Below are 11938 nucleotides of genomic sequence, written 5' to 3' on the forward strand. Positions count from 1 at the left end.
GGTACGCACTTGGGCGCCCCTGGCCATGGCGGCGAAGGTGGACCTGAACACCTCCACCGACTGGAAGGAGGCAAAATGTAAGTGTGAGCAGAGGGGACTCGGGCGAGGGCCGCCCCACGTGGGCTTCCGCGGCTGGACGGCACCCCACCAGCAACTCTTCCTCCTGAGACCGGTGGAAGTTGGAGGCCCCCTATACCGTGGTCAGGACTCCCCAGTTCCCAACCACGCCTCCACCCACCCCCCGCGTTCCCAGCCCCACAAACCAGTTCACCCCCACCGGGTCCAGGTCCCCTGTCAGGAGCGGAGCGAAGAAGGTGGCCGAACCCCACTGGAATGGGTCACGGCACCCCCAGAGGTCCCCGCAGAGATCCTCCAGGACCTACCACCTTGCTCCGTTGTGCAGGAGGGAAACTGAGGCCCAGTGCTTGAGCGGAATAGCCCAAGGTCACTTGGGAGCTGGTGGCAGAGCTGACCTCAGGTTCCCGAGCTCCCCGTGTTTTGCATAGTGTGGCTCCTCAAGTGGCGGCGTGTTGGGCACAATGGCAGGGAATGGGCTGAGGGGAGCGCCCTCCACTGGTGTCCCACCTGGTGGGATCAGATAACTCCAAGGAGTGGCTTCCCTGGGCAGGCCTGTCCCCCCTCCACCTCCTCCCCTGTCAGTCCTGCCTCTCTTGGCACGTGGTCTGGTGCCCTTTCGCCCTCATCCCTGGCCTCCTGCCACTTGTTAACAGTCCCTGTCCCATTCCTGGGGACACAGAGCAGAGTGACTGGGGAGCAGGGCAGAGATGGGGCATTGTGTCTGTGAGGACTGCGACATCACCCCCACAGGACGGGCAGGAGTCCCAGAGCTGGACTCTGCCCCCGTCCCCGCCCCCCTCCCGCACAGAGCCAGGAAGGGAGGCAGCCTGACCTGCAGAGCCCCAAATAGCCCAGATGCCAGTTCCAGCTGCCCCTGCCCTTCAGGGTCTGCTCCCTGGGCCCTGGTGGCCATTGCCCGCTGGATCCCCTTTCAAAAGGGCAGGGAACGCAGCTCATTGGCTGCGCCCGCCCGTGGAGGGTTTTGGCCAATGAGGCTGAGAAGGCAGGCCTTGGGCGGCCATGGTTGGGGGTATAGGGAGGGCGTCCTCTCCGGATTGGAGGTAGAGTTTGAGATGATTTACCCCCATCAGGAATCGCTTGGCCTGCGCTGGGATCTTAAAGCGCCCGCAGAAAGCACTTGACTGTGCTCTGTGAGCACAACGAGTGCTTCTATGTCCTCAGCGCTGGCCCCAGAACACCGATCAGGGCAGGGAGCAGGGGGCTGGCAAAGTCCCCCGGCAGGGGACTGTCCCACAGGGAGCCTGGCTTCTCCTCTGTCAGGGGACAGTAACGGTACCCAGGATGGTAGGAAGGAGCTAGGGAGGCCAGGGGCCCAGGCACCAGGCTCAGATCTGCCTCAGTTTTTAGGATCCAGCTCCCTACCACCACCCATTCCTTGGTGCCCCTGTAAACTTCCAGATCTCATGAAGCTGACAGGCTAGGGATTCCCGGGGCCCTACGGTGTCTCTGTCCCTCTGCTGGGATGTCCACTCCTTCAGGCAGTCCACTTTTACTGAGTGCTATGTGCAGCACTGTTTGGTGCTGGGGATGGAGCCACGAGTGAGACAGGGAGGGCCCTGTCCTCACGGAGCTTCTACTTTGCGGGGAGGAAACTGGTAGAGAATTTGGTCATCCAATGGGACAGTGCCAGGTAAAGGTCAGAAACTATAGCAGATGGGGCTGCCTGAGCTCCAGTGCCCTGTCCGGGGCATGGGAGGAGGGCAGTTGGTCCCAGGTACCCCAGCACCAGGTGTCAAGTCCCCAGCAGGTGTCAGATGGCAGCACAGAGACCTCCATGTGTTTTAGTACCTGTTACTGCGTAACCAGTGAGTGGCTTCAACAGCAAGCATCTCCCTCTCTGATGGTCAGGGCGTGGGAGTGGCTTAGCTGGGTGGCTCTGGCTCAGGGTTCTCGGGAGGCCTGGCGACTTGCTGAGGCCTGGAGTGAGCCGTCCCCAGGTGGCTCACTCACAGGAAATGGCTGTTGGCTAGAGGCCTCAGTTCTTCACCATGGGGCCTCCACAGAGCTGCCTGAGTGTCCCTACAACATGGCAGCCGGCTTCCCCCAGAGCAGGTGATCCAAGACGGGGAGCGAGAGGAGACCCAGCCGGAAGCCAGAAGCCACAGTGCCTCCTCGTGACCTGCTTTTCCAAGTTGAGCAGCATGTCTTCTGCCTCATCCCAGGGCGTAGGTCAAGTCATGGAGTCCAGCCCACATTCCAAGGGAGGGAAATTAGGGTCCCCCTTTGGAAGGGAAGAGGATCAAAGAATTAGGGGCCTGTGTTTAAGACCACCACACTGGGGGTGCTGCCTCAGCTGGACCTGCCTCTGGTTGGGGTCCCAGCGTTGGTCCTTGAAGACCCCACGGGGCAGAGCTGCAGTGACGTAGACCAAGTACACAGACCTTCATTGTACCGTCAGCGCCTGCATACCTGTATCCAGCTGTGCCCCTCATGCTGATCGATAGGTAGAACATTGCCATCACCCCAGAAGGTTCCTTTGAGACCTTTTCCAATCAATACCGGTTAAAGCTAGTTATTCTTCTATCGGTTCGTTTAGTCCAGTGGTTCTCAACCTGTGCGTTGCGACCCCTTTGCCTGTCGAACGTCCCTTTCACAGGGGTTGCCTAAGACCATCGGAAAACACATACATAATTACATATTGTTTTTGTGATTAATCACTATGCTTTGATTATGTTCAATTTGTAACAATGGATTTGGGGGTCACCACAACATGAGGAACTGTATTAAAGGGCTGCAGCATTAGGAAGGTTGAGAACCACTGGTTTAGTCTCTTGACCTTCATATGCACAGAGGCATACAGTGTGCCAGCGCCTGTTACTTCATATCTGCGATTCGTCCTCATTAGTGGTGTGTCAACAGTTGGCTTTTTTCACGCTGTGTGATGCTCCGTGGTCTGGATGTACCACAGTTAGTGCCCGTCCTCCTGTTGATGGGCATCTGGGTTGCCAGTGTTGGGAATGAAGCTGTGTTGAGTATTCTCGTACATGTCTTTGATGGACATGTGTTCTCTCTTCTCTTGGGGACATACCTACACAGGCCTCCAAATGCCCATCTGTGCCTGAGATGGCCCTCTCTTAAAGAGTGGTGCACAGCCCTGGGCAGTGTGGCTCAGTTGGTTGGGCATCGTCCTGTGTACCAAAAGTTTGCCGGTTTGATTCCCTGTCAGGGCACATGCCTGGGTTGCGGATCGATCCCCTGTAGGTGGCGTGCAGGAGGCAGCCAATCAATGTTTTGCTCTCATATCAATGTTTCCTCCCTTCCTTTCTCTCTAAAAGTCAATAAACTATTTTTTAAAAAATAAAAGCAGTTAAAAAAGCCTGGTGTACAGTAACCAAACTCACAAGATACTGATGTATAGGTCAGAAGGTTGATGTATGGCTCAAGGTGGGGAATTATGGCAGGAGGTGTGGAAACCCGGGTGCCCCTGTGGGGAAGCCATGTGGAAGCCAAGTTGTAGTCTTAGGTTCGTTCAGCAGCGCACGTTCTCTAACTGGGGAGCTGGTGGGATGATTTTGGAAGCCGAGCCCCCTGCCCGGGGCAGGCTGGGCAAGCTTCCCCTGGGGGACCGACCCACCAAGGAGCCCCGTCCCTGGCGCTTGTTCCGGGTTGCAGTCTGTGCAGCGTTACCTGCCTGCTTGGGGCCGCGTGCAGGATGCCCAGCCCCACGCATGGCCCAGTGCGTCCTCTGGACAGGTGGCCGGCTCTGCCTCGCTCTGGGGATTCCTCTTCTCTACCCTCAAGGGAACTGCCCGCTTCCCAGGGCCCATTCTCCCTCTAGGTAAGTGAGGAGCATCGGGCTGGGTCTTCCTGAGGGGGAGACGTTCAGTCTTTTGGGGAGACCTCTGCAGTATCTGACGACATTGGCCAGAGTTACTATCTCTAAATGAATCCCCTCCTGATCCCCTCAGGTGGTGCCTGTTCCTCGGAAAATTGTAGGAACAGATGTGCTGGGAGGCAGTTGGGTGTGAAGGGACTCAAGGTCAGGCACAGAGGGCATCTGGGGACTGTCACCACGGGAGGGCCCCGCCCCCAGGAGAGGGGCCTCCTGACTGCAGTGGGGGCAGAGCTGTGTGCGAAAGATAACGGGCATTGGTGACATCAGACCTGGGCCACCCCAGCACCTGCTCCCATGCTTCCCGAGCCTCAGTTTCCTCATCTGTGAAATAGGACCAACAACACCTGACTTGCAGGTTTTGTAGGCTGCACTGGGATGACATCAGAACCATGTATACACAGCGGCCCACACGGTGCACGGAGGGTCCCCAGCGGCCCCCCCGCCCCCCGGGGCTTGTCTCCTCTCTGCTGTGCTCTGGCCATGGAGACGCTGAGCTGGAGGACACCTGTCCCTGCCGTGTGGCCAGAGGCTGGAGCTTGACCCGCACGTCCCGAGTCCTGTTTCTTCTCCCCGGGGGCTCAAGAAAGCACTCGCGTTCCAGCTGCGCGCTGTGCGGGGCGGGTGGGGCTCGGTCCCTCCTGTGGCGCCGCGTCCAGAGTAGAGGGTTTATCTGATTCGACTGCTGAGCTGGGACGTTTTCCAGGCACACCTGGGGGTGGGGGGCCTTCTCCCCTCTGTCTTCGGAGGAAGTCGCCTTGGCACATCCCAGGTGCGGGGGAGGCGAGGGGCAGGAAAGCTCCACGGGGCTTCGAGCTTTGACAAGACCCCGCTGCTGGGGGCCGTGAGCCCGGGTGATGAATGGCCCTGCTGCCCTGTTCGCAGAGCCCGGCCCCGGCATTACCAGCCCTGCCCACCTGCCTTCTCCGGAAGAGGAGCCCCCTCCGCGCCGGCCTGCCCTCCCCTTTCTGAACGGCGACTTGCAGGGCGCCACAAAGACTTCTTAAAACACATCATTGAATTCCCGCTCGCCTGCTGCACTTTATGGCTCTGGCGCAGCCTGCTTCCTCCAGCTCAGAAGCTTTGTCTGGGGTCAGGCCTCCCCATCAAAATTTACTGCAAACACCTTTCTACAGCACCTGTCTCACTGAGCTGTGAAATGCGCTCGCCTCCAAAACAGAAAGAAAATTAAAACCTGTGTTGTACATCTCTTATCAGAAAAATAAAACTCACTGTGCTTTAAGTCTGCATCTGTCTTTCGGGCAAAAGGAGATGGACGATGTTATAAATGTGTGGGGCACGTGTCCAGCCGAAGGGCCCCGCTTCTCCCGGGGCGCATGAGGCGGGCCTGGGTGCCACCGGCGGGAAGTGGGGGTGACCAGGACACTGGGTGAGAATCGCTGTTGTCTTCTCCTCCCTCGGGAGTCAGAGACCAGTGTGTGTAGCTCCTCCGATCAGCCCGGCCGAGACCTGGGGTTGAGGACAGGGTGCCCCCATGCTGACCTCGAGGGGTGCGTGCTTGGGGACCATGGGCTGGAGGGACAGGCCGACATGTGTCCCCAAGGTTGGCGCCCAGCGCTGGTGGCAGAGCTGGGAGCTCTGGTTGTCTTCCTCTGTTGTCTCTGAGAAAGTGTGTGGGGGGGGTCTTTTGGACTTGGCTGGAGAGGGGCTGTGCAGGCCATGGTCACTCAGGCCATGGGTGGGGGTGCGCGGGATGGGGCAGGAGAGAGTGAGCGCTGGGCCGCATCCTGCCCAGGCCTGCCCGTGGCTGGGCAAGGCTTCTCTGCTTCTTCTGTAAAGGCGGGTGCTGGCATCTGCCAGATGGTGTTGGCTAGGGGACCTGAGCCACCTCCGGACACCCAGACTGAGGGCCTCAGCTCCCGGGGCCTGTGGGCTCGGTGGGCTCGGTCTGGGTCCCTGCTGCCCAGTCTCCATGTCACAGCAGGTGCATTGACTCTGGCCCCGGGTGCAGCCGGCTGGGAGTCCCGCACGTGGGCGGGGCCAAGGCCTCAGAGGGGGGATGTCTTTGGTCACAGTTGTGCAAGGTGACAAATATGGGGACCCAGATAATTTAAAAAGCTCCTCTACTCACTGTGCCCCAAGTTGAAAAAAAATCCCCCCGAATTGTGTCTTGTTTTGTTTTGCTCCCTTGAGTCTTACCCCTCCAGGCGGGAGTGCTTGTCCCCGAGGTGCGTGCTGCATTTTACCGCTGACTCAGCGCTTTCGCCGCCAGCTGCTCAGGCGCAGCCAGCCCAGGCTCCAGGAGGGCTGGCGTGTCCCTGTTCTAGAGACGAGAAAACTGAGGCGCAGAGAAGCCGGTGCCGCCTGTGAACGTGACGCTGGGCGTGGCGAGCCCCAGCCTGTGGGACGAGGAGCAGGAAGGACCACAGCAGCGGCCTGGCCGGGCTGGCCTGCCCAGCGCCCCCTCTGCCTCTCGTGGGAGCCTTTGTTTCCAGCCCAGCCGTTCCAGATCCCTCCCCGTGTCTCCGCCCACAGGCTCCCTCCTACCTCAGGGCTTTGGTACATGCGGTTCCCTCTGCCCCGAAGACTGTTCTCTTAGAAAACCTGTCCTCCACCTCCAGGTCTCAGCTCGCTCGCTCACTGATTCAGCCCACGGCATTCACACGTGCCATGCACGGTGCCAGGTGGCGGGGATCCGGCGTAAACAGGACAGATCCAGTGTGGCTAAGGTCAAGTGAGGAGTGAAGGGAGTCAGGGAAGGCTGCTCTCGGGGGGCGGGTAGGCAGGGAGGAGGAAGGCCAGGCGCGGGCACAGCCGGTTCAAAGGCCCTGAGGCAGGGCACAGCCTGGCTGTGGAGGAGCGCAGAGGTGACCTGCTTGGCTGCCTGGCCGAGGTGCAGGGGCAGAAGGACCTGTACGGGGAGGGCCGCACGGGGGGAGGCCAGGGAGAGGCAGGCCTGCTACTTGGCCATGGTGAGGACGCGGATTTTGAAATGAGCTTTAAGTAGAGCGATGGCTGCCGACATGTTCCTAAGCTCCCTGGGCTGCTGTGTGAGGAACCGACGATTGGGTGGACACGGGGAGTCGATTGGGTGGACACGGGGAGTCGCTGGGAGTTGGGGGCTTGGAGGGGTCTAGGGAGTGACAAGGGAGGCTCGGCCCTGGCAGGGTGAGCAGAAGGCTTGGTTTCGGGGGGACTGTGGGGATAAGTCTGACAGCTCAGAAGATGCTGAGGGGCTGGAGGTGCGGCCCTGGGATTGCGAGCATAAAGAAGGTCTGACTGCGAGGCATCGCTGTGAAGACTGGGGGGGGTGTGGATGAAGGCGGAGGGAGAAGGTACTGAGAGGGGGGCCAGCGAGCCAGGCGGGGTCCAGGGAAGGGGCTTCCTGATGGGGACGAAGGGGCTGGAGGTGCCGAGTGAACAAGGGAGGACAGGAAGGGCCACTGCACTGGGCCCCGTGGCCCGTGGTGTCTCTGACCTTGGCCTGGATGGAGAGGTGGGGCCAGACCGTCCTGGTCGGAGGAGCATGGGAGGGAGGAAGTGTAGACAGTGGAGGAGGGGGGCAGAGAAACGCCACAGCTGTGGGGCGTGGAATGTGGGGTCGAGGGAGGGCTTTGTTTTAAAAGATGGAACAGCAGAGGGTGTGGAGGGGGAGCTGCCGGAGCTAGTCCTCCGGAAGGTGAGCCAGGTGGCCTTCACGCCCAGTGACTGAAAGGGAGGACTAAATGTTGATAGGGCGAGTGGGGGAGGCTTGGGAGAGGGGAGATGGAAGAGGGCACCCCCTTCTGAAGCAGCACCTGGATGCGTGGGAAGACAGGCCACCAGGGGGAGGTCAAGAGTTTATTTCAGCGGTTCTCAACCTTCCTAATGCCGCGACCTTTTAATACATTTCCTCATGTTGTGATGAACCCCAACCATAAAATTACTTATCCATGGCAGAGTGACATCACTAAAGACGGCTAATGCCGAAATATCAAGTCCTGCCCTGAATGCGTCCCAAATACCACTAGTTTAAGTCTATTTCATGGTCGGTAGTGACACACTGAGGAGACCTCTGCAAAGTATTTTTTTAAAATATATTTTTCTTGATTTCCTAGAGAGGAAGGGAGAGAGCAGAGAGAGAGAAACATTGATGAGAGAGAATAAGTGATCGGCTCCCAACTGCACGCCCCACATTGGGGATCGAGCCCACGCCCCTGAATATGCTCCTGCCCGGGAACCCCTTCCCGTCCTGGCCGCCTCCCTCTCCTCTCGGAGTCTCCCAGGTCCCCTGGGCTGGGTCCGGTTCCCTGTGCCAGCCCCCAGCGCCTTCCCCGCCCGCCTGGACGGCTTGCTGGTTCTGAGCCTGGTCGGCCTGTCTCCTGGGCCGGATTGTGGGTTCTCCAGGGCCAGGGCCACGTCTGCCTTGTTGGCTGTTGTATCCTCAGCACCAGGTTCAGTACCTGCACTTCGTAGGTGTCTGTGGAAGGGTGCGGCGTGGCTGCCAGAAAGTGGGGTTCTGGTTTGAGCCACGGGTGCTAGGAGCCTTTTATAATCGCCCCGCCTTAGAGTTGAGCCGGGCCACGACCTGGGGGCCTGCGTCCGTGAGGAGCTGAGGCTTGGAGGCGCCTAGTGACTTTAGCAGGAAAAGGGCAGGCACCCCAGGGGCCAACCTGTCTCTTGAATACCTGCCCCTTGCAGCCATCTCCCCAGAAGGCTCGGGGGGCACCCCCTTCTCTCCCACCACTGCTCTAAGGCCCTCCCACCTCTGCACACTTTCTGGTGCTTTTGGAGTCCCTTGTCTGTGACCTTTGCTGGTTATTGTCCCCCAACCTCCCCATGGTCAGGGGAGACTGCTCCAGCTGGAGAGTGTGTGGTCAGGGCAGTGAGGCCGGGCTGAGCACCTGGGTACCGCGTGGGCTCAGGCCAGCAGGGGGCGCTCACAAGCCAGGAGCCTGGACCAGGGCTCAGGCTTCTGAGGGCTCCTCTGGGCTCGTCTGGGCTCCTCTGCCTGGTGCCTCTCCAGGGGAGCTGGCCTGGGCGACCCAGCAGGCACCTGTGGGGTGGGGGGAGCTCTCATGTACTGGGGGGCTGCTGTAACGGGCAGCAGGCTGCTTGGCTCCCGGTGTCCTGAGCCTACACCTAATGACGATGATGGTGTCTGATGGATCATGTAACTGATCGGTAATGTGACCCGCTGATGTAACTGATTGATCACGTAACTGATTGATCATATAATGGACTGATAATGTAATCAATGGATGATGTAACTGACTGATAATATAATTGATTCATTGTCACCAACCTGCTTGGCCTGAGCATGTGTAAGCTTGAAATTACTCTGCAAGAGGTGTCTTAATCCCCACTGTGTACATGAAGAAATGAGGGGCCTAGAGCTGTGGGCGCAGCTGGAAAGTGGCTGAGTTGATTTCTGAACTCTGGTCTGTTTGCTGGAGGGCTGTGCTCGCCTCCCGGGGCCTCAGTTTCCCCTCCTGAACAAAGAGGGCAGGGCAGGGTGTCCCAGGGGCCTCCAGACCCGAACGCCCAGGTGGAGCCTGTGGGAGGAATGGACTCCCAGGGCTGGTTTTCATCCTGGACGTGGTGAGAGTCCCGAGACCGTGGGGGTGGGGGTGGGGAAGCCCCCCGTCTGCCACCGCCCTGCCGGCCTTGACTGTCCTTCCTGCCCACCCCGCCCCGCCCCGCAGCGTTTCTGAAGGGCCTGAGTGACAAGCAGCGGGAGGCGAGAGTCCCGAGACCGTGGGGGTGGGGAGGCCCCCCGTCTGCCACTGCCCTGCCGGCCTTGACTGTCCTTCCTGCCCACCCCGCCCCGCCCCGCAGCGTTTCTGAAGGGCCTGAGTGACAAGCAGCGGGAGGAGCACTACTTCTGCCAGGACTTCATCCGGCTGAAGAAGGTCCCCACCTGGAAGGAGACGGCGAAAGGTAGGCCTGCGGGGGTGGCCCCTGCGACCGCACCTCGGAGAACCTTCCGGACGAGGCCAGGAAGAGTGGCAGCCGCGGGTGCTGAGTGCTTGCCGTGTGCAGGGCACTGTGCATGCGTCACCTCATTTAATTAGTAGCACGGCCTGAGGCGGGTTTGGTTTTTATCCCCATGACATCCTTAGGAGGCTGTGCCCAGATCCACCATCACCTGGCTGTTGAGCCAGGATTTGTGGCTGCGGTGGCGTGGCTTGCGGGGCGTGTGCCGGTGAGCGCCCAGGCCCCGCACATGGTAGCCCTGGTAACTGGTAACCTGGGCAAGTCACTTAACCCACCTGGGCCGCAATTCCACATCTGTGAAATGGGGAGGGCGCTGCTAATACTGCACAACATTGCTATAAAGATTCAAGACTGGATGTGTGCTGCACATAGTAGGCGCTTAGTCGAGGGCTGCCATCACCAGGGATTTCAGTCCCCCCGGACCAGCTGCCTCCAGAGGTGGAGGGCGCTGTTCGGGCGCCCGGCCTGTGGGCACTGGCGGTCACTCTGCAGTGACGGGCTCTCTCAGCCTCTGCTTGTTCCAGGGCTGACCGTGAAGGTGGAGGAGCCCAAGTACAAAAAGGACAAGCACCTCAACGAGAAGATCTCCCTGTTCCGCGGCGACATCACCAAGCTGGAGGTGGACGCCATCGTCAACGCCGGTGAGTGGCGGCTCCTGGCTGGCCCGAGCCAGAGACCTGGCGGCCGGTCACCTTCGCTCTGGTCTGCTGGGCCCCGCACGGGGACACCACCGGGCTCCAGCGAGGCCCGGGTGGCCGGAGTGTCGGCTGAGTGGATGCCTGTTCTCTTGAAGCCCTGACCTCTGTGTCGGGGCGCCTTGGCTGCGCTGCCTCACGGCTCCGAGACCCATTAGCGGCCGGGAAGAGAGAGCCTGGCTGGAATTGCGCCGGGCTGCGGGCAGCCTTTCCAGGAAGGCGGATGCCCTGACCACCGCTTCCTTCCTCCCCTGCCCGCCCCTCACTGTCAGACCTGGAGTAGGCGGGCAGCTCACGGAGGAAGGGTGGGGGCAGAGGCCCGGTGCCCCAGGCTCAGCTTCCCGTGGTGACTTGCTGGCGTGGCAGTTTATTGTGATGAGTCGGGGAGTCTGCTGTCTGTCCCTCTAGAGCGGGGAGGAAGGTGGCTGCTCTCCCAGGCAGTGGCTGTCTGGCCAAGGTCAGAGCAGGTGTCAAGGGGCGGTCACGTCCAGGTGTGCGGGTGGTTCACCCACCCCTCACTCCCTCGCTCGCAGGACGTCACAGCAGGGAGCCCCTTTCTGAGAGCGAGGTCTGGGGACCTGGGCGGGCTCACAGGGAGACCCTGCAGTCTCCGGCACCCCCAGAAGCATCTCCAGTCTCCTTCCTCTCACCCTTGGGCTTGTGTCTGATGCCAGGCTGGCCAGGGAGTGGGTCGTCGAAGGATTCTGGGGCATGGTAGTGCCAGTGCTGACTGGCTAAGTGACGAGGCTGCCCGGGGCCTGCTTGTTTGTGGTCTGGGTTGCGTTTCTGGCAGCGGTCTCATTCTGTGTGACCCCTTCTTGATGTCGGCAGGACTGTGCAGTCCCACGGTGTTCCTGCCCCCACATTGCCGGTCTCGGTACACAGGTGACGAGGCACACGAGTTCTGACTCCGCGCAGCAGCAGCCTGGGTCACCTCCGAGTTCCTTTTGCTGTTTTTGCTCATTTCCCTGGGCCCCTAGGGTGGCCACGAGGTCTGTGAGTCCATCTGGGGAGCCATGGAGCTAAGACTCGCCAAGCTGGGCTGGCAGATGTCACGGCAGCCCCGAGGAGAGGGGCGTTCTTGCTGCCTCGACCCAGGAGGGGTTGGCTGGGGGCAGGAGGACCACGCCCTGGGGCTGTGGCTGAGGGGACAGTCCCACAGGCCCAGGAGGCTGCCCTGCCCAGTGCCCGCCCCCCCTTTCAGTCGCTGGCCAGGGTGTGGGAGGCACCCTGCTGGCACTTTCCATGCTGAGCAGCAGAATGGCCGGAAGGGAAAGTGGGGCATCTTATCAGCTCCTTAGCGGCTGAGTGGGTGGTTGGGGGGCCGGGAGGGAGGGTGGGAGGACCCAGGCAGGGCGTCGGTGGGATACAGATG

General features: G+C 60.5%; 1 protein-coding gene across 6 annotated transcripts in view; it reads left to right on the forward strand.

Moving 5' to 3' along the window:
- The first annotated feature begins 6 nt into the window (after positions 1-6).
- The window catches only part of MACROD1 (MACRO domain containing 1), a 185577-nt gene continuing 173645 nt past the window's right edge, over positions 7-11938 (forward strand). For all 6 annotated transcript variants that reach the window (XR_001515181.1, XM_015569083.1, XM_006771632.2 and 3 more), the window contains exons 1-3: positions 7-77; positions 9710-9811; positions 10393-10509. Coding sequence is in view for 5 of the 6 variants with exons in the window: in XM_015569083.1 (XP_015424569.1) it covers positions 26-77; positions 9710-9811; positions 10393-10509 (271 nt within the window). In the remaining variant the exon portion in view is untranslated. The remainder of the gene's footprint in view (positions 78-9709; positions 9812-10392; positions 10510-11938) is intronic.

The sequence above is a fragment of the Myotis davidii genome, unplaced genomic scaffold (assembly GCF_000327345.1).
Source record: "Myotis davidii unplaced genomic scaffold, ASM32734v1 scaffold425, whole genome shotgun sequence".
NCBI lineage: Eukaryota > Metazoa > Chordata > Mammalia > Chiroptera > Vespertilionidae > Myotis > Myotis davidii.